The sequence below is a fragment of the Syngnathus floridae genome, chromosome 2, assembly GCF_059516105.1.
Source record: "Syngnathus floridae isolate MCC-2025c chromosome 2, RoL_Sflo_1.0, whole genome shotgun sequence".
Taxonomy (NCBI): domain Eukaryota; kingdom Metazoa; phylum Chordata; class Actinopteri; order Syngnathiformes; family Syngnathidae; genus Syngnathus; species Syngnathus floridae.
Window position 1 is genome coordinate 22,561,392 of NC_142414.1, and position 23,855 is coordinate 22,585,246.

The 23,855-nt window shown below is 40.2% G+C and overlaps 5 protein-coding genes across 13 annotated transcripts in view; 2 read left to right on the plus strand and 3 right to left on the minus strand.

The window, feature by feature from the left end:
* Window positions 1–253: 253 nt before the first annotated feature.
* LOC148402623 (L-rhamnose-binding lectin SML-like) lies at window positions 254–2,739 on the minus strand. Its single transcript, XM_088370030.1, has 9 exons — window positions 2,613–2,739; window positions 2,171–2,203; window positions 2,010–2,075; window positions 1,742–1,877; window positions 1,211–1,320; window positions 1,107–1,151; window positions 872–1,004; window positions 648–751; window positions 254–435 (listed from the first exon to the last, which is right to left on the minus strand). Exons 1-9 carry the CDS (start codon window positions 2,698–2,700, stop codon window positions 404–406), a joined length of 747 nt encoding a protein of 248 aa, XP_088226156.1. The 5' UTR covers window positions 2,701–2,739; the 3' UTR covers window positions 254–403.
* Window positions 2,740–3,243: 504 nt separating this feature from the next.
* LOC148402624 (L-rhamnose-binding lectin SML-like) lies at window positions 3,244–5,453 on the plus strand. 2 transcript variants are annotated; one of them, XM_088370032.1, is made up of 9 exons: window positions 3,244–3,369; window positions 3,655–3,687; window positions 3,778–3,846; window positions 4,002–4,137; window positions 4,307–4,416; window positions 4,475–4,519; window positions 4,803–4,935; window positions 5,000–5,103; window positions 5,341–5,453. In XM_088370032.1, the coding sequence occupies exons 1-9, from the start codon at window positions 3,333–3,335 to the stop codon at window positions 5,361–5,363; spliced, it is 690 nt and encodes a 229-aa protein (XP_088226158.1). In that variant the 5' UTR covers window positions 3,244–3,332; the 3' UTR covers window positions 5,364–5,453. The 2 variants fall into 2 exon arrangements, with proteins under 2 accessions (XP_088226158.1, XP_088226157.1); XM_088370031.1 differs by lacking the exon at window positions 5,341–5,453 and having other exon boundaries at window positions 5,000–5,174.
* Window positions 5,454–7,650: 2,197 nt separating this feature from the next.
* On the minus strand, window positions 7,651–11,791 carry casp9 (caspase 9, apoptosis-related cysteine peptidase). The gene is made up of 10 exons (XM_088370028.1): window positions 11,136–11,791; window positions 10,469–10,658; window positions 10,052–10,120; window positions 9,891–9,970; window positions 9,274–9,450; window positions 9,110–9,199; window positions 8,520–8,667; window positions 8,259–8,447; window positions 7,923–8,032; window positions 7,651–7,839 (listed from the first exon to the last, which is right to left on the minus strand). Exons 1-10 carry the CDS (start codon window positions 11,265–11,267, stop codon window positions 7,708–7,710), a joined length of 1,317 nt encoding a protein of 438 aa, XP_088226154.1. The 5' UTR covers window positions 11,268–11,791; the 3' UTR covers window positions 7,651–7,707.
* LOC148402626 (dnaJ homolog subfamily C member 16-like) lies at window positions 11,521–19,308 on the plus strand. 8 transcript variants are annotated; one of them, XM_088370020.1, is made up of 16 exons: window positions 11,521–11,886; window positions 12,002–12,170; window positions 12,852–13,033; window positions 13,103–13,169; window positions 13,527–13,854; window positions 13,939–14,123; window positions 14,213–14,317; window positions 14,398–14,556; window positions 14,653–14,783; window positions 14,863–15,052; window positions 15,500–15,679; window positions 15,792–15,868; window positions 16,398–16,478; window positions 16,556–16,645; window positions 16,712–16,882; window positions 17,579–19,308. In XM_088370020.1, exons 3-16 carry the CDS (start codon window positions 12,861–12,863, stop codon window positions 18,024–18,026), a joined length of 2,385 nt encoding a protein of 794 aa, XP_088226146.1. In that variant the 5' UTR covers window positions 11,521–11,886; window positions 12,002–12,170; window positions 12,852–12,860; the 3' UTR covers window positions 18,027–19,308. The 8 variants fall into 8 exon arrangements, with proteins under 8 accessions (XP_088226146.1, XP_088226149.1, XP_088226148.1 ...); XM_088370023.1 differs by lacking the exon at window positions 11,521–11,886 and adding an exon at window positions 12,605–12,689 and having other exon boundaries at window positions 11,893–12,170; XM_088370022.1 differs by lacking the exon at window positions 11,521–11,886 and having other exon boundaries at window positions 11,893–12,689.
* A 259-nt stretch (window positions 19,309–19,567) lies between these two features.
* The window catches only part of mtcl2 (microtubule crosslinking factor 2), a 43,109-nt gene continuing 38,821 nt past the window's right edge, over window positions 19,568–23,855 (minus strand). The window contains exons 21-24 of the mRNA XM_088368345.1: window positions 23,561–23,828; window positions 23,257–23,475; window positions 22,601–23,010; window positions 19,568–22,446 (exon numbers count right to left, since the gene is read on the minus strand). Of these exons, the coding sequence (XP_088224471.1) occupies window positions 22,303–22,446; window positions 22,601–23,010; window positions 23,257–23,475; window positions 23,561–23,828 (1,041 nt within the window). The 3' untranslated portion in view covers window positions 19,568–22,302. The remainder of the gene's footprint in view (window positions 22,447–22,600; window positions 23,011–23,256; window positions 23,476–23,560; window positions 23,829–23,855) is intronic.

The following is a 23,855-nucleotide window of genomic DNA, read 5'->3' on the forward strand; positions in this document are numbered from 1 at the left end:
TTTGATAAAAAGGAATAGCTTAATTGAACCTTGCAATTGTCACATAGTTTCAAGCACATCCTTTTTGGAAAATTGCCATAATGTGAAAGTGACCCATTTAGAATACTCCGAGTCTTAAAGCTACAAATTAAACATGTCAGCTCTAACATGCAACAAAGCAAAACTTTCAGGAGGAGCAGAGTAAATGTGAAAGTGATTGTTTTAAGGGTGCAGACTGCATAAGAGGTAGTCATTTGGTAACATTTCACAAGCATTGAATTAAAGTCTCTTTATTGAGGGAAAAAGGGGTGTGGATCCAATTTGAACACTGACATTTGACCACCACGGCATGACCAAAAGTATGGAACCAGCAAGTGTACAGATGCACAATGGACTCAAAAATGCAGGTCCCGTAACCATAAATTTAGTAATAATTTTTGGCATCACTCCCTGGAGCTGTAAGGAAAAAAAATATATATAGTTTAGACTACCATGATTAAATAAATTTAAGCATCTACTTTGTAATACAATTGCAAAATGTACAAGCTATGACTTTTACAATTAAACAAATTAGTTAATTTCACCAAGACAATAATAAAAAGGACACATTTTCAAAGCTTTTTCTGAGAAGCGAAAGTCACTTTCTACATGAGCAACAAACTACTTACAGTGACATGTGTAAGAAACTTCCAAGTACTTGTAGGTGCCTACACAGGGGTCTCCAAACAAATAATTGGTGGCTGCGATCCTACAGCTGTGTTTTCCATTGCACCTGAGAAAAACAAACAGGTTACATTTTGTATCGTCACCAATCAGAGTGCATGTAGACAAACTGCAGGTATTTAGAACAAGGTGATAATTGTGATGAACAGGCTGACTCTTGTTACCATACCTTGAGGCTACAATGTCCGTTGGGTGCAGACAGTTTGTATTTTCAATCTCTTTTAGCTGCCTTTTATTTGCGCACGTCACTCGGTCACGGCGTCCATAGTCAGCACCGTAGACGAAAATAACAGTTTGTGGATCTGACGTCAAGATGAAAAGTGGTAATTGACATTTGAGTCAGCCAAATACTCAAAAAATGTTCATAATGGGAATTCAGTAAAAAAAAAAAAGAATTGTCTCACCACAATACAAATATGCCTCTGACTGTTCACACGCCACAGTAGTAACTGTAGAGAAAATTTAAATTAAGGTATTGAATGTACACTATGGCACACAGGTGACTTACATGCATACAAGCAGGTGAAGTTTGTTTGCAAATATTTGAAGGTGCCAGGACATGGATCGGGGTTGCGCAAGTCATTGATGCCCACTTCGCACACCATCTTTCCATTGCATCTGGAAACAAATAGCATGACTCAGTGTTCCTTCAAAAAAGTAACAAGTATAAGCCACATCTTACACTTTTCATAAGCCATTACCACATGGGTGATGCCAGACAGCTGCTATTCTACAATATGTAGATGTGAAGTCATGTTTTGAATTTAAAAGTATATCGGTACATTCAATTTATGTCGGTCATTATTTTGTAGACAATTCTCTAGGAAATGTTTCTCAGTTTTACTAACTAAAGAGACAGTTCTTCCATTTTCTGCTGTAACACATTCAACTCTATCAAAATGCAATGCAGACATCTGGGATTGTCAGGGATAGCAGCATAGATTTTTTTTCTTTTTTTTTTTTTTTTAAATGTGATACTGTATAAACATTTTTAAGACAAACTTAATGCCAACGATCGTCAAATAAACCCAATGAATACCTTGTCTTAATTTTGTCGAAAGTGCCTTGCTGAGCACACCGTACGTTAGCCAGCTCTTGATGAGATTTGCCCTCATGGCAGATCAGTGAACTTGAGCGACCATACAAAGCCTGCTGCACGTTGATCACACCATGATCTGGGAGGGAAAGACAGCAATCAACATGGCACTGAGTTGACCATCTTTAAATTAAATTAGAGATGGCCTTTTAGAAAAAAAAAAAAAAAAAAAAAGCCAAAACTAAAATAAACTCTTAAGACCATGTCTTACCACAGTGCAGGCGATGGATGTTTAAACCATACAAATCACAGGTTGTCACTTGCTCTCCAGCATAAACTGCAGAAACCAATGTGAATACATCAACAGATTGTTTGAGAAAAATGGAAATGAAGGGCTACTTGTGTGTGCTGGGCATTAAATCTGATAGTCACCTGCTGTGAGAAGCAAAGCCATTGCTGACAGCACTGCAAAATTAAAAAAATACAATTTACGGACTGGCCAAAGATATTTCTGATGAGATTGTTTCTTATCCTGTTTTACAAAGGCTGTATGAGATTGTGTTTATCATTAAGGTGTAGATTTTTCAAATACCTGGATTATTTAATAATTTTTTCACACATCATATTCATCATTGGAACTCTTCATTATCACCGACAGCTAAAAATGCCAAACCCGCCTTGTAACCATGAAGACTAAGACGCATGTGTGTTACATGGGGGGTAAAAAAAATAAATAAATAAAAAAATAAACAATACTATCAATTTGGCTTTGTGAAGAAAAAATTATACTGGTACAAATTGTCAAATTTAGACTCAGGCGCCTTGAAATTAACAATTGACATGTAGCGGATTTGCCTTTAAAGTTGGTACTTACATAATGCTGCACGAAATCTCAGCGAAGCGGACATTCTTTTGCACGATGCAGTCTGTAAGACAAACGATGATGATGAGAAGAGGACCATGTGTTTTTATAGCAAATGCCAGGCTTACAGCCAATCTGGTAATCAATAGCCCCGCCCCCTCATCGTTTCAGTCCTGTTGGAATGTTTTGAACAATAAATCGGTTCCTAAAATAATGGCCTGACAAAAAATGCTGGCCATCTTCTATGGACGACTATAACTGCCAAAATCAAAAATAAAAATATTAGTGAAAATGAGAATAAATATAAAAGATATGTAATTGAAAAAATATAAGAATGCATATATTGATATTTCATTATATTTTTATATTTATTCCTACATCTATTTTGCTATTCATTTTTAATATTTTTATCTTTTTTATTTTCTATTTTTTTATATATTGTAGTAAACACTTTTGTTTATATTTCCATATATTTTTTGAATGTATTTTCTCAATTAAATGGTTTTAATGTTTTTGTTTTCACTTTTATTTATTTATTTTTCATTTTGACAGGTTTTGTCCTAAACAGTTTTTTTTCTTCTTCTTCAAACGAGGGGGTGTTGAGTTGATCGATTTGCCCATTGGAGGTGTGGCTGTTGATCAGCAGATTGGCTGGAAGCTGTGCAGCCACTATAAATTGGAGTGATCCTCACCTCACCATGTACAAGTGCTACAGACCGGGTTGGGTGAAATATGGCATCGGGTTGCTTCAGACTTACTGCAGCAGTTTGTGAGTATTACCTTCAGAAAAAAAAAAAATGCATGGTCCAAATTGAGTGATTCTACAAATCAACCTCACCAAATGTTGTTTATTTTTGTAGTCATAGATGTGAATTCTAATATTGTTGTATGAGCAGGATTGAGGTTTTCTCAGATGCTTTCAGTAATATACATGTCTGTCAGTCGGTTAATCAGCCAACCTTTTCCATAGAAAAAGCAGTGAAATAAAAATGCTGTCCAAAATAAAATGTCCACAGCCATGGTTTGTCAAGCTAAACTGATATTTGTTTTTCAGTGCTGACCGCAGCGTGTCTGCTCTTCATAGCAGGTGACTGTCAAAGTTCATGTCTGTATGTAGTATGATTCCTGTTTCTGAAACTTGTTAAAACTAATTTTATTCCCCCCTCCCCGTTTGCAGTTGTTGATTCTGCAGACAAAATTACCACCTGTGATTACGGCCATTGGCAAGTCCATCGTCTATACTGTGGTGAGACTTCAGCCTATGTCTCATAACTAAGTTGTTTGACGTAGTAAAAGTAAATCTATTAAGTCATTGAAGATTGATTCAGAATTTTTCTCCCGCCTAAAATGTATGCAATAGAGGTTGATACAATGTATGTTGATTGCGCTCTTGTGCAACAGATCACGGAGTAATCAACGTGCAGCAAGCTTTGTATGGTCGCTCAAGCTCACTGGTCTGCGCCAATAACAAACCTCAAAAGGATCTGGCTAACACTCACTGCGCTCAGCCAAACACTGCTAACAGGCTCAAGAAAAGGTATACTTTGGGCAGGAGTTGTTAGAAACATAACTGAGTACAAACTTTGTGGAAACCCAAAACCCACCCCCTATTTTTAACTGAGGAGGTTGGTGGCTAGCCCGTCTGTAGCAATTACTTCCCAAATGGACTGCCTTTGCTTTTTCTGAGTCATGCCAATTGTCTGCAGTTGCAATGGCAAGAAATTGTGTGAAGTGAGCTTGGAGGATTTCCGCAAACCTGACCCCTGTGTTGGCACCTTCAAGTATTTTCAGACCAACTTTACCTGCTTGCCAGCAAGTACGTCTTAATGTGCTGAAAAGTATGCACGATTCTAACTTTTAATTTATTTCAACAGTAACTGTGGTGGCATGTGAGGGATCTGTGGCGCACTTGCATTGTGGTAAGATGTATCCAACATTTCTGACATTGTGAATTGTGCAGCTTTTGTTGTGATGGCCTTTGTCGGTCCCATCACCCCTGCCAGGCATGTTTGCGCATGATCTACTGGTAACCCCCCCCACTAATTCTGAAATTAACTGATTTTAAATACTACAGTATAAAATGAGATTTTGGACTCATTAAATCAAGAATCCATGAGTTTTATGCACATGCAATAAATGTCTTGAAGTTTTGAATTTGCTACAGTTCCATCACCAACTTTCTTTCGCTCTTCCTGATGCCAGGTTTCGGACATGTTATTAAAGTCTATGGTGCAGACTACGGACGCCGTGACCGGACCACATGTTCATACAGAAGGGCAGCTCATGAGCTAGACAATGTTGACTGCACGCACCCAACTGACCTTGTTGCCAAAATGTAAAATGGCACAGATGCATGTTTTAGTTTTTGAAAAGGAATAATCCGGTTTCCTCATTCACAGGTGCAATGGAAAATATGGCTGTGCAATCACCGCCAGCAACACTGTTTTTGGAGACCCATGCGTAACCATTTACAAGTACTTGGAGATTTCGTACACGTGTCAATGTAAGTATTTGGTAGCCTATTTAGTACTGCAAGGTGTTCTTCCTATTGTAAATTAATACTTCAATTTCTAGTTTAAGATTCAGTAACCACAATTTCAGTGTTTAACTTGCTGACTAAGATAACTATCATTTTTGAAAGTGTGTGTGTAAAGATTTACTGTATTCTTTTCCTTGCAGCATTAACTGACCCAAATGTCCACATTCCTTAGCTTGAATTAATTGACTGCCTTTTTTGCAGATCCTGTGACTCATCCCTATTAGCCAAAGTGCTGCCAGTTGAACAGTCATTGCAATTTATTGCTGACTGAACAACTTTGTACTTGCATTTGAAGGAAAATAAAACATTGGTTCTTCAAATAATGCCTCAAAGATTTGGATTGAAGTTTTAGACATGCACAAGTTAAATATTTTTTTTGTCACAGTACAAATGTTTTCGAGAGCAATAAACAAGATGAACTGTTACTGCAATGTAAAATGCTCATAACATACAGGAATTCAGGATGGTAAACGGTTAATCTCACCAACACAAATGCGCCAAATTCTCATCACACGCCACAACAGCTGTTTAAATTAAAAACAGATCTAAAACAATATTTATAATTTCAATATAGGGAACATACTTGCAGCCACGCAGCTGTAATTGGCCTGCAAATATTTGCAGGTGTTACTACAGTGATCAGGGGTGTTGAAAAGCCCTGTTAATTTTGAATCATTTTTTACCATTGCATCTGCAGACATAAAGCATGAGTCAGCAGAAGAAACACAAACTGTCACAATAGTTTGACTTTACTCTATACATGTGACGTACGTACATGCATATGCACTGGGCTAGCCTGTCGGGTGCAGCATCTTACATTCATTCAATCAAATAACACTTGCCAAATAAGCAAAATGCATACCTTAAGATGAAGTCTTCCAAAATGTCATCCTGAGAGCAGTCTGTCAGCCATCTGCGCTGTAGGTATGCCGTCACTGCACAAGTGAGTTTGAGCGCCCATGGAAAGCCTCCTGGACGCTGATGACTCCGAAATCTGTCACATGACGAGAGGTTCTCTTTGACAACTAAAAATGCTCGACTATTTCAGTCTTAGGTTTGTGAAACATTATTGAAGACAAAGGCGGGGGTTTTACAGCATTGTAGGCGATGGACGTTGAAAGCGTTCGTATCACAGGTGGTTGCTTGCTGTACATCATCCATAATTGCGCCAACTAAAGTAAAAGCATGAAAAGCTTGTTTAAGGAAAGAAGAGCTACAGTTGTTGAATATGGAGTTTGATAGTCACCTTCTGTGAGGAGAAAAAATGAAGCTGTCAGCACTGAAAAACAAACAGATACAATAAATGGATGGATACACAAAGATCTGAGTCCATTTTTCAATTGTGGATTATTCCTAGTTTAGTTTATCTGGTGAGACACAGCATTTTTGTTTTGTTTTAGTGACACTAAAAAATAACAAAACTGCTTTTATTTTTAACATTTTTAATAAACCAATGTAATAATATGTAATATGTAACTGACATTTATTACATATCCTAAAGAGACATTTTTCCCCCCTAAAATAGTGTTAAAAAATCTGTCTAAATTTGTATTAGTGAGCACTTTTCTTTTGTCGAGATCCAAGTGCAGCATATCTATCAAGATTCTGGTTCGATAGCGTGAATGATATTTGCATGGGTGTGCTCGGTTGTTGCACTGAATTTCTCTGAAGTCACCCAGCAGAGTGACGGAGTCCCCAGAATTAGCAGTCTTGAGCACTCCAAAAAGGGTGGGTCCTCTGAACTACTGTTTGGTACAAGGTACAAATAAGGGTCAAGACCTGTCGCCCCACCCGAAGGTAGAAGAAGGCTACTCTCTCATCCACTGGGGTGAACCCAATGTACAGGGGCCAATAATTATGACCACACCTGCTCTGCGCCTCTCACTGCGTGCAACTCCAGAGTGGAAGAGGGTCAAATACAGCAAGTACTCCCACTTTCTTAGCGAGATAAAGTCCCTTAGATCCTTGAGGGCAATGATCTGACAAGTAAATCATCTTAATCCATTTTCTTTAATTGATAAGAACAGTAATCAGAATTTGTTATAATTTACCAATTCAACTTGGGCCACTATGTAATCTCCCTGTCATCTCTTAAAGCAGACTCATTGGCTGACAACAATCCTAGATTGTCTGTCTGCTGTTGTTGGCAATGCACAGTGCTTCAAGTGGAAAATAATAAGTGTTGTGCTCACATAAAAGCATTTGTTTTTGCTGCGATGGTGACACAGAAATACTGATATCACAACGGCATAAGTAGTTTCACTACAATTACAAAGACTACCCTGAACCAAAATTTTATATTGTAGAAATTACTCAGTGTAAAAATCTATTATAAATACCTACAAAGAAATGAAAAATGATACATTGTGCAAATTGACAATTCATTTAGACATGTACAGCAAGACTCAAGGAATTACTTCCATCTACTGTTAAAACATACCCGTACACAAACTACAACGATTCCGTTTTTGTTTTTAATTCCAAAATATCAAATGAAAATAGACCATATCATCCCAATGAATTGCTTATTTATTTAAAAAATCGGCACAGTACAGAGTACAGTAACATTTAAGTATGTTGAACTGAATTTTGTCCCGGGGTTGAGGTTTGAAAGTAAAGATGTTTTCGAAGGGAGTTAAATGAAGTTGGCATTTGCTTATAAATGCCTTTTGCTGAGTTCTGGGAGACTTCATTGTTAACCTAAAAACAAACAATTACAATTAATCATTTCATAATGACTTATTTTAACAGAAAATATGCCTATAATGAGAAGAGAAGCTCACCATCATTAACATTGTGACCAAATCAACATTGGCAGCATTTTCCTCAAGGATGCGGTCCAGCGTCTCGATGTACCAGGAGCCTGACTGAGTGTCCCTCCAAGACACGTAACCTGTGTGGTATCAATTGATCAAAAAATGTGAGGATGGTGTGGGTTGAGAGTTAATGTATATATGAAATGTGTTAGCATGCTTATTCATAAACGTTCCAATACAAATGAAAATATAAGCTCTGTAATTAGGTAAAAGAAATGCCCACGAGGTGCACTACTGCCATCGGGTAGACCAGAATGGCTACATACACATTCTACTCATTCTGAACTCTGCAATGGCGTGTACCCGGAAAAGTAGAGTAGGATACAAGAATGTCACTTGGGGTGGGCAGTGTGGCGCCGGCGTCTGGTTCATCAGACGTGCTCAGCGAGTCGCTGCTGGAGGAAGCAGGGATGGCGTCCGTTTGATCATCGATTCCGCCCTCGGACGGTTCGAACTCATCAGATGGCACTTCGAAGCCTTGGTCTTTTTCACCTCAATGGCAGAAACAAATCTTTGCTATTACTACCAATGGTGTCAAAGGAGTCAACGTTGACCATTAGTTACCTCCTCCGCAGGCCTGGATGAAGAAAAGTTTGGGTTTCCCCTGCAGGGAGGGACAGTGTTTCCCGTTGAAGTAGTTTGTAATTTGCTGCACTGGAACATACTGGCCGTCTACTCCATAAACGGCACCAGGGAAGCGGTTGTGATTCACCTGAAATGATGGCATCGCGTTGCCTGAGATTTAGGGTGCTCATATGGGTCGGACTCAACCAAATGCAATCAAATGCAACCGAAGTGACTGGGCAGTGGTACAGGGACAGCAATGCCGCTCAACTCTAAGGTAGTGGGATCGATCCTCAACCCTGGTGACCATGTCAAAGTGTCTTTGAGCAAGAGACTGAACCCTAATTTGCTGGTAGCATGCCTTGCATGGCAGCAGCCTCCCATTGGTGTATGAATGTGTGTGAATGTGAGGCATTGTAAAGCGCTTTGGGCACCATGTGGTGTAAGATATAAGTGCAGTCCATTTACCATTTACACCCACTGTATTTACTGTAATAGGAGAAATACATACAGCGGTCATAACAGTAGTAAAGACGCAAGTGAAACATTGACGGGGTAAACATTGTCTTATAAATATGAATGCATCTCACCTCTGTCCCATGGGACAGAATGATGACCACGCAGCAGTCGAACGGCGAATGGTCCTTCTTGGATAAATCAGACAACTCGTGTTTGAGCCGCTGTAATGTGGAGAGAAGGCTTAGCATCACACCGGTTAATCTGGCATCTTGCAAAAACAAGGAAGGATTCTTACTCGCTGTTTGAGGTTTGTTCTCACTTCAACGAGAAAGTGAAGTGCTTCGAATCGTCTCTCCAACCTGTTGCAATCAGTGTTGGACCCCGTGCGATTACTCAACTCGCTCTGTGGCTCAAAATCTACGTTGTTGATAATAAGGCAGTGTCCGCATGGGGTGGCATCCATTTTGTAGATCTGGGTTGCAAGGGGAAATCTATGTAAGCAATGACATCAATGTAGTTGCACTGGCTGCTCAAAAATACGACAAATAAGTGAGTCCGAATATACTACAAAATGTGAATCAAACAGCAATTAACCAATTTTAACAGTGTTGCAGTTTGAGATTGATCATTGTCTTGAAACCACTTTAAAGGCACTTTTAATTGGTTTTGTCTGGGTTTCAAACAGTGCGGACTAGGGATTTTTCATCAATTCTGGTCAATACTGTGATTCGTGATCTTTTATCCGCGCATTGAGAGGAAGCATAAAAGACAAGTAAAGTAACTGTTAAATTGGCAAATGTAAAATAAGAACACACCATTCTAAGACATTGAGCAAAAATTAGCTCTTCTTTACATACGTAAATTACAGCTCCCTTATTCCATACAAGTGCATAACAACTAATTGATGTTTACCTGAAGGCTGTCCCGCCGTCTCTTGCCTTCCATGCTGGTTCTGATCTCCGTCTGAGCTTGTCGGTTCTCTGCTCCGGGGGCTGTGGCAGAAGCATGCACTCATGTTCATTTCATATGCCAATCACTCAAACTTGGGACCCAACACAAATATGATAACTTACATGGAGCAGGAATGTGCAGTGGATGTATAGGGGCAGCCTTTATTTGCTTCTGGAAATCCACTGCAGAGGCTGCAGAAGAAACAAGTTCAAGTGTTTTTTTTAAGCATCTGCTCAACGCAAGGTATCCAATTTCAGAATGCTTTTGAAACCATACACTGAAGAAGAGCAAATTTCCCTTGCGTCGGACTCACAAACAAGCAATGGTCATAATATAGGGCGTGCAAAAAATATTGCCATAAGTCATAGAATTTATAATGTCCTTGTTAAAAAAAACAACTCATTAGTCTTTATGTGAAAAACTAAAAAGTTTATTCAGCAAAATTCCAACAAATGCACACCACCTGTGACATGACATACATTTACACTGCAAAATCAAGGTCAGACACGAATAAATGTGACAGAGTAATGTGCACTTACAAACCGGAAGAGTCCGGACAACTGGGAGAATCAGGTGGTTGGACGTTGACCCTCCACTTCGAAGGAGCTCTGCCAAACTGTGCTGCTCGGAGTCCTGAAGACACTCCAGAAAGAGAGGGAACGCCCGACTTCCACGGGTTGCCAGGTCCCGCGCCAGCTGCCTGGCTTGGTCCCGTGGTGTTCCTGAGCTCTGTTAAAATTAATGTTCTTGACATGACTAACAGTCATACTCGTTTATACAAAAGCTCATATTTGTTGGAGTGGTATTTTGAAGGACAGTAAAAGGAGGTACAACGTGGTCGATTATATGACTATAATTACTTCTGGATTATTGTTTCAAAACACGTTTTGGTTCCAAATATCCATAAAAAAATCTTTCAATATTTCATGAAAGATGAAAAATATCCACATAACAATTATTCCTTGCTTTCTGGGATGTTTAAGCATGAGATGAAGTCTGGTCTGCTATGATTCCGTCTTGGGAAAACAAAAGAAGGATTTTTTAAAATTTGATTTGTAACAGAATCCAGAAGCCCAGAGGAAGATGATGCGTTGACTACTTGTCCACCAAGCTGCACGCAACATCCCCCCTTTCGCCGTACTTCAAAATTGGCGTATCACTACAGTTTATCACCAAATTTGAAACTAGTGTCCATTGCCATCCTACCTTAATTTTCTCGATCATCTCTGGAGTGAAAACCCCTTTCTGAAGCAGACGCTCATAGACACTTGATGGATCCAAACTTGTGACAATATTTATCCTATAGCGCTGAAGAATCTTCTTGTGACCTTCCTCCATTTTCCATTAAGTACTAAATAGCTGTCAAAAAAGCTGTGATTAAAAACGAAATGAAAAAAATACACGTACAGGTCGTAAAGGGGATATTTTATATCAGCGCGTTGTGCTGGCAAGGGTGTCTACTTCCTGGTTTCCGTATTGTTTTTTTTAATGACGTCACCATAATGGGTGGGCCCCATCTTTCTTCCGGTACTTTTTTTTGCAGATTTGGCAGGGTCTGGGCGTTTTTGCCTTTATTTCCTGTATAAGAGTTACTGTTTTAGTTAAAATAATAATTACTTACTTCTCAGTTTCAGCATTTTACCAGATTATATCGGATTTCGAGATTTCTAAAATAAAACCACAGATATGGCTAACTTGACCAACAAAAGTCTCTGTCGTACATTTCACGCTTTGAACACAAACTACTTCTCAACACATCTTGTTCGTAACGTGACACTAAAATATTCAAGAATAATAACAATTTTGAAAAATACACGTCCTTTCCGTGCATCTTGTTTGTGGTCGATTACGAGCGTTACTTCCTTGTTTACATCACACTTGTTTGTGATTGGCCAACCCAGAGAGCATGCCTTAAAAAAAAAGGTGCGCTTGATATGATAATACCCACCGAACTATGGTAAGACACAATTCAGCAAGGAGCACTTTGCGTTTTTGTTTTGTTTATTAAATGATGACTCCGATCACAAATACATTAACGCGGATTGTGTATCCATGAAATACTCATCTTCCAGACGGTGCTTTCGACTGATCGTTGACTGTCTCCTTCCCCCGGAGAATATGGAATTGCTGCCGAACACGCCTTGTGATTGTCGTCGTCCAGCATACACCAAGAACCCCCACGAACATCATCACCTGCTGTAAAGATGTGGCGTAGTGCCGGTTGACTCCTGCAGCTTGAAGGTGCCTGATATTGCAATTACACGGAAATGTACAATTTTTGTACCAATTGAAGTTCTCTTGGTGTCATATGCATGTATCTGCTTGGACATTCGATCGTGGCCGAAACCAGTACTATAGCACGGTGATATACTGTACGTAGTTTTAGCGCATACGGTGACATATTGTCACATTATTATATCTGTTAAATCAATTTTCTGCTGTCTTGTCTGCTACATTTCTGATTATGGCCTATGTATTTATTTGCATGTGATCATTTCTTCATGTCCTCATCTGTTGTAACGTAATTTAAAAGTGTGAATTTGTCCCAATATGTAAACCTTTAGCTTCCTGCCATAATTTTCCCTGATCTCTATTAACTAACTACTGAGCCATTCAAAAATAATAATGAATGTAAATGCTGGGGCATTTACTTAATATGTATGACCAATTATTAGGATTCCAACGTAGAGCATACCAGGTAGTTAAGCGACAGCAAATGTACCTCCCTGCGTAAACAAATACAATGCAGCTCAACCTCAGGTAAGCAGATTCATGGCCAGCAAAATGCTTTTGGCAATGAATCACCATTGTAGTTATGATAGGAGCACAATCATTCTGTTGAAGTTACACCCATCTGTATTGTTCATTTCCTAAAAACAAGACAAACTATTGCGTTTTCCCTTTCCTTAAAATGTTGTTAAGGTAACAGTGATGGCAGATTTCAAGATGTCTCTGCCATTGGCTGTCATAGTGGTCATATCTGTTCTGGAGCTCGGTGTGGCCAAGGCTGGACCTGAACTAGACCCGTACAAAACCTTGGGTGTCACTAGAGGTGCAAGTCAGATTGAGATTAAGAAAGTTTACAAGCGACTTGCTCGAGAATGGTGAGTATCTTTAACACAAAAGTGACACAAGCTTGTCAACAGTTTTGTAATAAATATGTTCTTTTCAAGGCATCCTGACAAAAACAAAAATCCAGGCGCTGAGGATATGTTTATCAGGATTACCAAATCATATGAGGTAAGTAATTTTGTGAAATTGAAGAGAAAAATAGTCTATCTATTGTTTACAATATTTCCCAGCTATATTGTGGGCCATCAGCCGAGTGAACACTAAAACACAATCACAGCACACTTGCACCAAAGCTGTTGTCATCCGTAGCGGACTCCCAAATACTCACAAGCAGATTTGCGGATGTCACCTGGCATTCAACTCTTAAAGGAAATGCATGTACGAAGACAGTTGTATAGTATTTTTTTTTTATTACATTTCATGCCTCTACTTTTTGTAATGAATTGTATTCACAGTTTGTTTAGAAAATGTGTTTTAATGAGTTCATGTGTATCTAAAGCGAGCCATGTTCTACCTACTGTCAAGATTCTATCCAGTGAGGACAAGCGTGCCAACTACGACCATTACGGACAGACAGATGACACTCAGCCGTATGGCAGCAGCCGCTATGGTGGTCATCGCCATGACAACTTCAACTTCGAAGAGTCCTTCTTTAACTTCCCATTCAACAGCAAAAACCACCGGGATTTTTCCGACAGCAAGTACTCACTGCACTTTAACCAATATGTCAACGATGTGGTGCCCGACAGCTTCAGGAGACCCTACCTGATAAAAATCACCTCCGATTGGTGCTTCAACTGCATCCACATCGAGCCCGTGTGGAAAGAGGTGGTGCAGGAAATGGAGACGCTAGGTTTGGAATCAAGAAATTATTCAACAGCTCTGAGATGTTGAGGTAGATGGTAAAAGTCAAAGGGCGCACATCTCATCTACGCAGGTGTCGGAATCGGTGTGGTGGATGTTGGCTACGAGAGACGGTTAGCCAATCACCTCGGCGCTCATCGTACGCCGTCTATACTCGGAGTCATTAATGGCAAAGTGACGTTCTTCCATTATGCTGTAGCAAAGGAGCACCTGAGGCAGTTTGTGGAAGATCTTCTACCGCAAAGACTCGTGGAGTGGGTAAGCATCTCCGATTTGACTTTACTCCTGCATAACAACATGAATGCAGATGGCAGCATTCATATCAAAGCCTAATTTTATCTTGTCAGGTCAGCGACAAGAATGAAAAGCGGTTCTTGAACAGTTGGCATGAACTCAACAAACCGCACGTGCTCCTCTTTGACCAAGTGCCTGCGGTTCCCTTACTTTATAAAGTGAGCCCGGTCGGGAGTGTTGTCGCAATTGCATTTTCAGTTCAATGTGCTCATTGGTTTTAATCTCTCGCTTGTCCCAGCTGACGGCTTTCGCGTACAAGGATTACATGCAATTTGGCTACGTGGACCAGGGCCTTTCAGAAACGGTCGAGTTGCAGAGACAATTTAATATTAACACCTATGCTCCGACCATGCTGGTTTTCAAAGAGAACACAGACAACCCTGCTGACATCATACAGGTGAGTCACTGTAATCAGGTGCCTAACAAAAGAAAGAAGGTGAGTCTTTTTGTAATCAGGCAAGCCATAAGATATGACTCTTTTCCTTCTTTGCAGACTAAAGGGATGAAAAAGCAGATAATTGACGAATTCATGTCAAACAACAAATTTCTCCTGGCACCCAGGCTGGTGAATCAGAAGCTCTTTGATGAGCTCTGTCCTGTCAAGCAGTTCCACAGACGGAGGAAGTAAGAAAGCGTGTGTTTGTTTGCATCCTCAAATCACATCCATGGTGCACTTCATCACGGCTGTTCTTCCTCCCGTCAGATACTGCGTGCTGCTGATTACGGGCAACGATGAGAGCTTTTCTCCGGGGAACCAAGCCTTTCTGGCTTTTGCTTCGAGCAACACAAAGGAGGTTGTGAGATTTGCTTATGTTTACCAACAACTACAGCAACCGCTTTGTAACATCCTGATGACCAGCAAGGACAGTACGAAGATACCACTGCCACCGCAGGTATGTCACTCTACTCCATTAATTTTTGTCTACTAACAATTGATGCAGTTAACAAACCCAATTAGCCACCAATTACATACATTCTCATTCATCTATACAGATAGCCCATCAAATTGCTCATCCACTGATTTATACATCCATCCAGATCACCAACTCGGCGTCCCACCCAATCGAACTTTCCCTCTGTCCACCGATCCCCCCCCAATTTAATATCCATCCGGTATCCAGTGTTTTAGCGTGAAATAATATTTATATTGTAATGTTTATCTCATTATGTTCATTGTTTATGTGAAAAATCAATGGTGCATTTTAATAAAACCCACTAAATTTGCCCAAAGAAAGCAGGATTGAGCTAAAACAAAATCAAATGCATAGCAGCAGACATTTAAACCCACGTTAATTATCACTTCCAGATTTGCCTTTGTGTGCGGTGTTCCAATTTTACAGGTGGTGATCCTGGAGAGGCGCAATGCTGCCGGGAAGGCCCTTTTCAAGCCAGTGACTCCTTGGAATGGCAGTGAAGAAGACAAGCAGCGTCTTGTGGCGGAGTTGCAGCGACTCCAGAAGGACCCGTCAATTCTGATCCATGATGCCATGCTGCCCGAGCTCAACAACGAGTTTGCATCTGTATGCTATTTGGCTGGGAAATAGTTTGGCTGCCCAATTCAGCTAAGAATAACATTTGTTGGAATCAATTTTGGTAATGAGCTTAGTCTGATGCACTATTGTCTCTCCTTAGATTTTTGTGATCCAATGGATCTATGCATTTTATGATTACCTCACTGAAGTCATCGATGACATTTTGCACAACAACTGGTGGGTAGAATTTTTGAAACGGTTACAAGTGGTCGTGTACACACTTTGACGTACTGTTGCTCTGTGTAACATGCGCTGGCGGCAACTGATGGGTGCAATGCATTTCAGCGGTTGTAGCAATGGAACACTCCTTTTACTGGAGTGCAAAGCAGAGCATTTACAGCTCTTCAGAAGAATAGAATTTAAAACAACATGTCATAAAATGAGAACATCTCTAAACACAAATCTCTTGGAGGCTAGATATCTTGAACTATGAAATGATTTCCATTCTCACAGCCATTTGAGAGGGACAGTCAGTATTTTGGACAGATATTTATGTATGTGAGTACCTATTTGAGTAAATATTTGACATTAAAAGTAAGACGGAAACAACAGGCTTGCCGCAATATAGTGGGCGAATGCACAAATAGTGCAAATAGAATGAAAATCTCTGAATAGCCAGGGCTGCAAAGTCTGAAGCCTATTATAGTGGGGACTGTTACTTTATGTTTGTAAATGATTGTTAATTTCATTCTTTGGTGATTTGCAGGCGTGAGATGATGCCTTTGCTGTCCCTCATCTTTTCTGCCTTATTCATCCTGTTTGGAACTGTGGTCGTCCAAGCATTCAGGTGAGCTTTGTCTCTGTGCCTCTGTAAGGAATCACACCTTGGATCATGTTCACTTTTTTTTTTGTGTGTGGCTTCAGTGATTCGAGTGACGAAAACACCCCCAAACCAAAAGCAAAAGATACAACTAAAACAGAAAATGGATCTCCGGGTAGTCCTGGTCCGTCAAGGTAATGTTTATTCATTTGGATTTAATATTCATCCAAAATGACTATTAACTATAACTACTATCACAGTCGGCCTCCCAAGAAGAACTTTGTGGAGGTGACGGAGTTGACAGACATCACCTACATAAGCAACCTGGTGAGGCTGAGGCCGGGACACATGAACATTGTTCTCGTGATCACGGATGCCTCGAAGAACATTTTGCTTAGCAAGTTTGCCAAAGAGGTCTACTCTTTCACAGGGTATGTTGAAATGGTCATTTTTCATCCATGAAGCTGTATTTGGTGCATTATTTAGTCATTTCTAACTTGAGTTATAGCTGGTCATTTGTGTAAGACTCAAACATTCCAAAAGAAGAAAGCTTGTGACTGTGGTGAGAGGATATTTTAATACAGTTGAGCTTGGTAAAAAGCAGTGGGAGCTTAAAGCGCGAGCCACTCCATGCCGCTGGTTATTCATAGCATTTCCCATTCAGTTAAATGACATTTGGAATCATTTGTTCTAATCTATACTCTAAACTGTCACCATCATAAAACTGTTATTTATTTTACCTGGATCTTTAAAATAAGTATTTGTCAGTGTTAATCAGCCAAACATGATTACGTTAAAAACAAAACACGATTCAAACCCTCTTCAAACAAGGAATATGATAGAAAACTTCGTTTTTAAGCTATTTTATTCTCAAGCCATCAAGTGTAAAAACTACACAACCAGGGAAATCTTTGCCATTTTGAATTTTGGTGTATCGGGGCCATGACTCGACAGCTGGGCTGGCCTATTGGGGCTTGTTTAACTGTCTGTTTAATGAGGTAACTTCATTCGCAACACAGGAGACGAGACACAATATGTTCAGTTCGTACAGGTGAGTTTGTAAAAACTGTGTCTATTGTCTTAACATCTAACCGATCATGACATTTCAATTGTTTGAAATATTCTAGGAGTCCGGCGCTGCATTTCTCCTTTCTGAATACAGACAAGCACAGAGAGTGGATGTGTACGTTGATGGAAAGCGCACAGGACGCCGCGCAGATCTTTGCATGCGAGGACGACGAAGCCAATGCCAATATGGACTACACCGGCTCCGTGCTGGCACTCAACGGACACAAAAAGTACTTCTGTCTCTTTAAGCCCGTCTACACCGGGGAAGATCCGGACAGCAAAATGCCGGAGGATGAATCGGCCCCGTCGGTGAGAAAGTCGAGGGCGGCTTCGCGTGACGAACACCCTCCACGCAAGTCGGCTCGCTCCCGTAGCACGTCCACCCTCCAGATCCACCACAAGCTGGACCGTTTGGGGTTGTGGATGGAAAGGCTCATGGAGGGCACCTTGCCTCGTTACTACGTCCTTGCCTGGCCAGGGCTCCACAAGATTACCCCCAGTAAATAGTTGGAGACAGGTTAGGAGTGGGTGATGAGTTCACATTCAAAAGGCTGCTTGTATGTCCTTTTGTTTTGTCTTGCAGCTTTTGTGTTACAGCAAGGGTGTCCAAACTTTTTCTTCTCTGGCCAGCATAAAGAAAAATCACAAGATGTAAAGGCCCCTTTGAAATTGGTTCTTTATTTTTATTTAAAAAAAAAAAAATCGTCAATGCACTTAAAGATGGGCAAAATATATAATGTCTCGTATATTAAAAGTCTACACACCCTTGTTGAAATGACACGTTTTTGTGCTATAAAATGAGATAAATAATGTTAAATAATTTTATAAATATTGTACGTTTTGTTGCACCTTTAATATTACCTAAAACCTGTGCAACTCGGTGAGAGAAAACATCTTTTTAAGTTGGGAATTGAAAATAAACAGCTGACACAATGTGGTTGTGCAAGTGTGTACACCCTCATATAACATTAAAATTTATTTATCATGGTTCCATTTTTTATACAACAAAACATGGCATTTGAATAGGGGGGTAAAAACCTTTTATATCCATTTGACCCTGTTGATGAAGCAAAACGTTTTTGGTCATCTTCATGTCTGCTTTATGTATAAATCTACTATTTGAATTGAAATGTATGGAAATGCAATTAATCTATTCCACCCTACCAAAAACATCCTAAAATGTTTTAGTGGATCTTTTTTATGAGAAAAATAGCTATGTATTCTGCTGCTCCAACTGTTGCTGCGGCATTGTGAATAGAGATGGAATATTGAGACAAGGTTGGCTATTCAGTCTTGACCGGTCATCTTAAAACATACTACATACAACATAAATCATACTGGCGTACTATTAATGCATGTTTTGTCTTCTGTTGAAAGATTATTACTCTGGATGCTGAGTGGCTGGTGCAATATTGCGTACTACTGTTGTGTTAATTGTGATCTTTCCATCGGACCTCAGAATAGTTTTCCTTTGAGATAGAAAGACCCGAGTGTAAAATTTAACTGTGTTAGTCAATGTAGCAACCAAAACCCACAAGTAGCTTCATGTAGCCCAATGAAATTTTGTAGTTGCATTGTGTTTGCTTGTTTGGTTTTTCTTGTTTTTCTGGCATGGTGAATAACCTTAAGATTTTACTGTGAACAATACATTTGTTGTATGTTTACAAGTTTCAGTGTACTGTATAGATTTCATTGCTACTGCACGTTAGTCACCAATGTTTGCTTCTGTAAGTTCACCAGTGGAGTTCTCCTTTTGTGGGGGAAATAAAAATAATTTATGGTTTTTAAACAGTGTGTTTTCTGCAGTCTATTTGTCATTCAATGGGTAAAGCAACACATTCCTAGTGGACTCAAAAACCAGGGACCTGGAGCTATGATACTGATACTTTTTAGAACTTATTACCATTTTTCCTTTTGATTTATCATCAATACTATTGTATTTACATGCACACACACACACACACACACACTGTCCGTCCATCCATCCATTATTGTAATTGTCAAAGAATGACAAAAGGATCAAAAAGCTAAAAGAAAATGAACCAGTATGGAAATTCAAACATTTATTTGTGAATTCTATGACAAAACACAGTGGGCAGTTAAAAGACAAGCTACATTGGTCCAAAAAATAATGAAACAAACCTTTTAAAAGCCCTCTTGGGATGACTGGTCTAATTTTTATTATCACGTGCGTGTGTTTGAGCCGCTTAAGACTACACATACCCTACGTACAGAGAAAATGCTCAAGTGTGGTCAGTAAAGGGAGACAGCTACATATTTCCACAGCGACCTGCATTTAGATCAGCCGTTGACATTCAGCTTTTCTCAAAACAACAAAATATTCTATTGAATCTACAACATATTGGAATTTGTTTTTTTTGCACTTTATTGTAGCTTCCATTGCATTCTCGTTTTTCATGAGGCATTACTTAAAAAAGTCAAGCACATTGTAGGTAATATTTCTCGCTAATTTACAGAAAGTCACTCTTTAGGTATAAGCCTAAATATGAGCTAATACGATGAACAGCTAAGAAGTTATTTTATATATTGCCAACAAAAGGTTTAGGTAGTTTTCTCAACAACTGGCAAATAAAAACTTTTCATGAATGAAGTGATTACAATGCGTCCATTGACTTCTCCACAAAGACTTCCAAAACGCTGGGAATGGATAAAAATGGCTCGATGACATTTGAATGGAACAATGGTGCATATTGACACCGGCAGTTCATGCCGTTCTACGTTTAAGAATAAAAATAACATTAAAAAAATTCCAACATGCATTTCTTTTGCAATTTTGAGCAACAAAATTGCAAGTGTGTAATAAGACGAAATGTGCGATGCCAGTGAAACGCAAACAACAAATGCATTTTTACATACTGTCTTCTTATTAACAACAATCCCACAAAAGAGTATTTTAAATGTATTTTAAATGTGATCTTGACCCAAGCAACATCATTTGCTACGTACGTCAGAATGTGATATGTTACTTTACATTTAAGAAAAATGGCCGACAATAAAAAGTGGATAGTGTAGATAAAGAACCAGCCCCCCAAAACATATATATATATATATAATATTAAAAAAAACTAAATAAAAATAATTTATTTCCAGAGAGAACATTGGTATAAAATGTGAACTAGATATATCAGCCGATCCTAATCCTGTAAACCTTTTGCTTGTTGTTCCTCTACTGTGGTACATACAGTACTTGTAGCTTCTTTTGTGCATAAAAACAATCTTTGTCATTTAAATAAAAGGCCTGCTGGGCTTGTTTCTACATGGAGTCCACAGCCATGTGACAGGCACTTCAATTATCAGCTGATCTTCATAATGGAGGTGACACAACAGAATGTAAGATGTACAGCAAAGTTTTTAACTGCATTTCTCTGTCCATTTTGTTATTCATCATGATTTGATGACAATTTGATGACACTGTTAGAGTATGAGACAAAAATGAATATGAAGAGAAATAAAATCATAGTAAATGAGTGCATGACACAACACAAAACTTTTTGCTAATTTTTTTTGACAGCAAGGCCGTTTCATTAAAATCAGACTACAGTGTTTTCACACACTTCTAATGTTTCTTTTTCAAATTTGATTGATTTTAATGCAAAAAAGATTTAATTTTGGATTTTTTTTTAAGCAAATTCAGTTATTTTCCCTGTTTCACAGTCTGACTTCTTTGAAACAAGAAGAAAAACAGCTTAAGCTAGGCATGCACTTGTTAGTAGCAAAGCAGACAAATTATGCTCATCTCCATAATTGAAAGCATTTCCTAGGTGTCTTTAATAAAAGGTCAATCCACAAATTTGTTGAAAATCAATTAAAAGTCCATTTTCCACGGTATGTCCCATTTGATTCAATTGTCAGATAACAGCTTTTCTCTGCAGAAATAAATGCAGCGGAGGTTGTTTGACATCATGTGAAAAACGGCGTAATGCTTGCATTACAATGAACTTTTATCTACCTCTCGCCAAATCACTGTGGCGGTTATCTGAGGGCATTTTCCACCGTGTGTCCCATGAGGATGCACAAAACAACAACGGGCCCAACTACGCATTACTGTCATCGCCTCGGCTCGGGTTTTGACATCAGTGAAGAAATGAAACAGGCACTTCACCTGTGGCCACATTAAACATAACAGCTCTTTCAATCAACAGCCGATGTTGTTTTTTCCCTTACAATCTACAACGACAAATATTACATAACACAATGGTCCCATGTTTGGAGAAAAGGTTCCAGGCTTCCGCTTATTGTTGAGGTCTTCAATTTGTACGATTTTTAAAAATGGATCGCCTCACTTCAGTGGTGAGAGCGATGTCTTATAGGCATAAAAAGTTCCTCTCTGTTTTTGTTGTAGACAAAGCAGCACATGCAGGAGGGGGTGACTACATTCTTTCGTTTCGGTCCCCCGAGCCTGCTGTAATAGCTCGGTGGTGTAACACGTGAAACTATTGAGGGTGAGGGGTTCATTAGGTCCATAGTGATACTTATCAGAACGTCCTGCTGGTAGTACTGTGATTGTTAAACGGGTATGACGGCTCGTCCTCCTGGTGTAAGAACTACTGACACTGAAAATGGTGACCTGATTTTGTGTGTGTAACATGAATGTGTGCTGAGCGGTGTGTGTTATGTTTGGCAGTGCACGTATGTGGCAGGTTAGGTGAAGGGAGTGAATGTGTTGCTATGGCAGTGGGGTGCCATGTTTGAAAGGAATCGTTCCGGTGTGTGTGTGTGCGTGTGTGTGTGCGTGTGTGGGCGCGCAGGAGAAGTAATGTTTTCACTCTGTCAAAGTGTCTCGCTTCTCCTCGACAGAGGCTGAAGACTCTTGTGGGCGGTGTTTGCACTGTCCTGGCGAGGTGCGAGGGCCCCGAGAAGGTCGGGTGGGACAGTTGGATGGGGCAATGCAATCACAGGGTCCATCCTGACAGAAAAAAATCTTTCAATCACTACCCAATGAAATTGAATTGTTCACCATCTGCTACAGTGAGGAAAACAATTGAAAGTGCTCAAAGATATGTTCAGTTTTACACTTTAGCATGCTTTGAGCAAAATATCGTTCAAGCCAAAGCCCTCACCTCTGCTCCAGATCCTGCAGTGCCAGCACTGACCGTCCCGTCCTTCCCTCCTCCGCCCATGATGCTGACCATCTCGTCGCCGGCCGTCTGTCTCATGAACCGCTTATTAACGATCCTGGTCACATTGTCGTTGCCCCCACACAGTCCGGCCAAGGCGCCGAGACCTCCCACAGCAGCCGGCAGACATTCTTGCTTGAGCTCATCTACGCAATTAAAGCCTCCTCCAACAAGGGAGTCTCTTTGCATTCTCTCTCCCGAGAGGGTGACAGCTCCCTGGCTACGGTTGCTGCACACATTTTGAAAGAACTCCTGGACAAGACCTCCGAAGCGCTGAGTGTTTGGGTCAGATGGGCAAACTGAGGCGCAGGAGGGTTTCCCTCCTGTGTGAGGGTGTCGAGCTGGACTGGCACCTGAACACACACATGAATTATGATTGGCTGAAAATGAATAAACCTTATTTTATTTGGGTTCGTTCTCTAAGAAGACGTACATATAATATGGTACATCAGTATCATCTGCTATTATCGGCTAAGATGTAGTTTGGAAGTAATGGATGATGAATGTATGAGCCCTCACAACACTTCTCTGTGGAACATCATTTTGTTTTTGTTTTTAGAGAAACTGACTATGCATCTATATATGATGTTGTATTATACCTCCGTCCCCCCTCCAGAGACTCTCGGTGCTTCCCGAATGTTCCACCACACTGAAGAGGCTGGAGAGGCCATCAGTGAGGCCGCTGAGCACGGGGCTGTCCCTAGTGGTGGTTGAGCGGGCCCAGGCTGAGCCCCCACCCCCACTAATGGCTCTTTGTTGGAGGCTCCACAGGCTGCGCTCTCGAGACGAAGGAGTCCCTTCCAGTCTGGAGGTGGAGCCTGAAAACAAGATCATTGTAATAATTACAAAAACGACAAAAGAAAGTTGACAATAACAGGGTATACACTCAAAAAGTGGAAATACCAGAGGATACACGGCGCTGAAGCTTCGGAGATCCAAACTTGGGTGAGCAACAGGGCCTCTCGATTCGGCTGTGAACTTTGTCCAGAGATGTTGAGATCTGTCTCACTCGAGTTGACGCGAGCGGGGAAGTGGTTGTAGACGAGGGCCGGGGTGACCAAGCTTTGGCGTGCAAACCTGCGCCCCTGCTGCTGGTGAGGTTGTCAGTTTGAAGCCCGATGCTAACGCACTGTGCAGCTGTTTGTGTGGATCTGGTGGACATTCCCACCGCCTGCAAAAGAGTAAGAGTATATTTTTA

Coding starts and splice junctions, on each gene's coding strand:
- LOC148402623 (XM_088370030.1), bottom strand. CDS start 2,700: ATGGTCCTCTTCTCATCATCATCGTTTGTCTTACAGACTGCATCGTGC. Junction 1,321..1,741: donor TTCGACAAAATTAAGACAAG/GTATTCATTGGG, acceptor ATTTGTTTCCAG/ATGCAATGGAAAGATGGTGT. Junction 436..647: donor AGTTTCTTACACATGTCACT/GTAAGTAGTTTG, acceptor TTTTCCTTACAG/CTCCAGGGAGTGATGCCAAA.
- LOC148402624 (XM_088370031.1), top strand. CDS start 3,333: ATGGCATCGGGTTGCTTCAGACTTACTGCAGCAGTTT. Junction 3,688..3,777: donor GTGTCTGCTCTTCATAGCAG/GTGACTGTCAAA, acceptor CCCCGTTTGCAG/TTGTTGATTCTGCAGACAAA. Junction 4,520..4,802: donor TGTGGCGCACTTGCATTGTG/GTAAGATGTATC, acceptor TCCTGATGCCAG/GTTTCGGACATGTTATTAAA.
- casp9 (XM_088370028.1), bottom strand. CDS start 11,267: ATGGAGGAAGGTCACAAGAAGATTCTTCAGCGCTATAGGATAAATATT. Junction 9,200..9,273: donor GAACAAACCTCAAACAGCGA/GTAAGAATCCTT, acceptor TCCACATTACAG/CGGCTCAAACACGAGTTGTC. Junction 8,668..9,109: donor TTCTGTCCCATGGGACAGAG/GTGAGATGCATT, acceptor CCATCATTTCAG/GTGAATCACAACCGCTTCCC.
- LOC148402626 (XM_088370020.1), top strand. CDS start 12,861: ATGGCAGATTTCAAGATGTCTCTGCCATTGGCTGTCATAGTGGTCATA. Junction 15,053..15,499: donor AGATACCACTGCCACCGCAG/GTATGTCACTCT, acceptor CCAATTTTACAG/GTGGTGATCCTGGAGAGGCG. Junction 15,869..16,397: donor GACATTTTGCACAACAACTG/GTGGGTAGAATT, acceptor GGTGATTTGCAG/GCGTGAGATGATGCCTTTGC.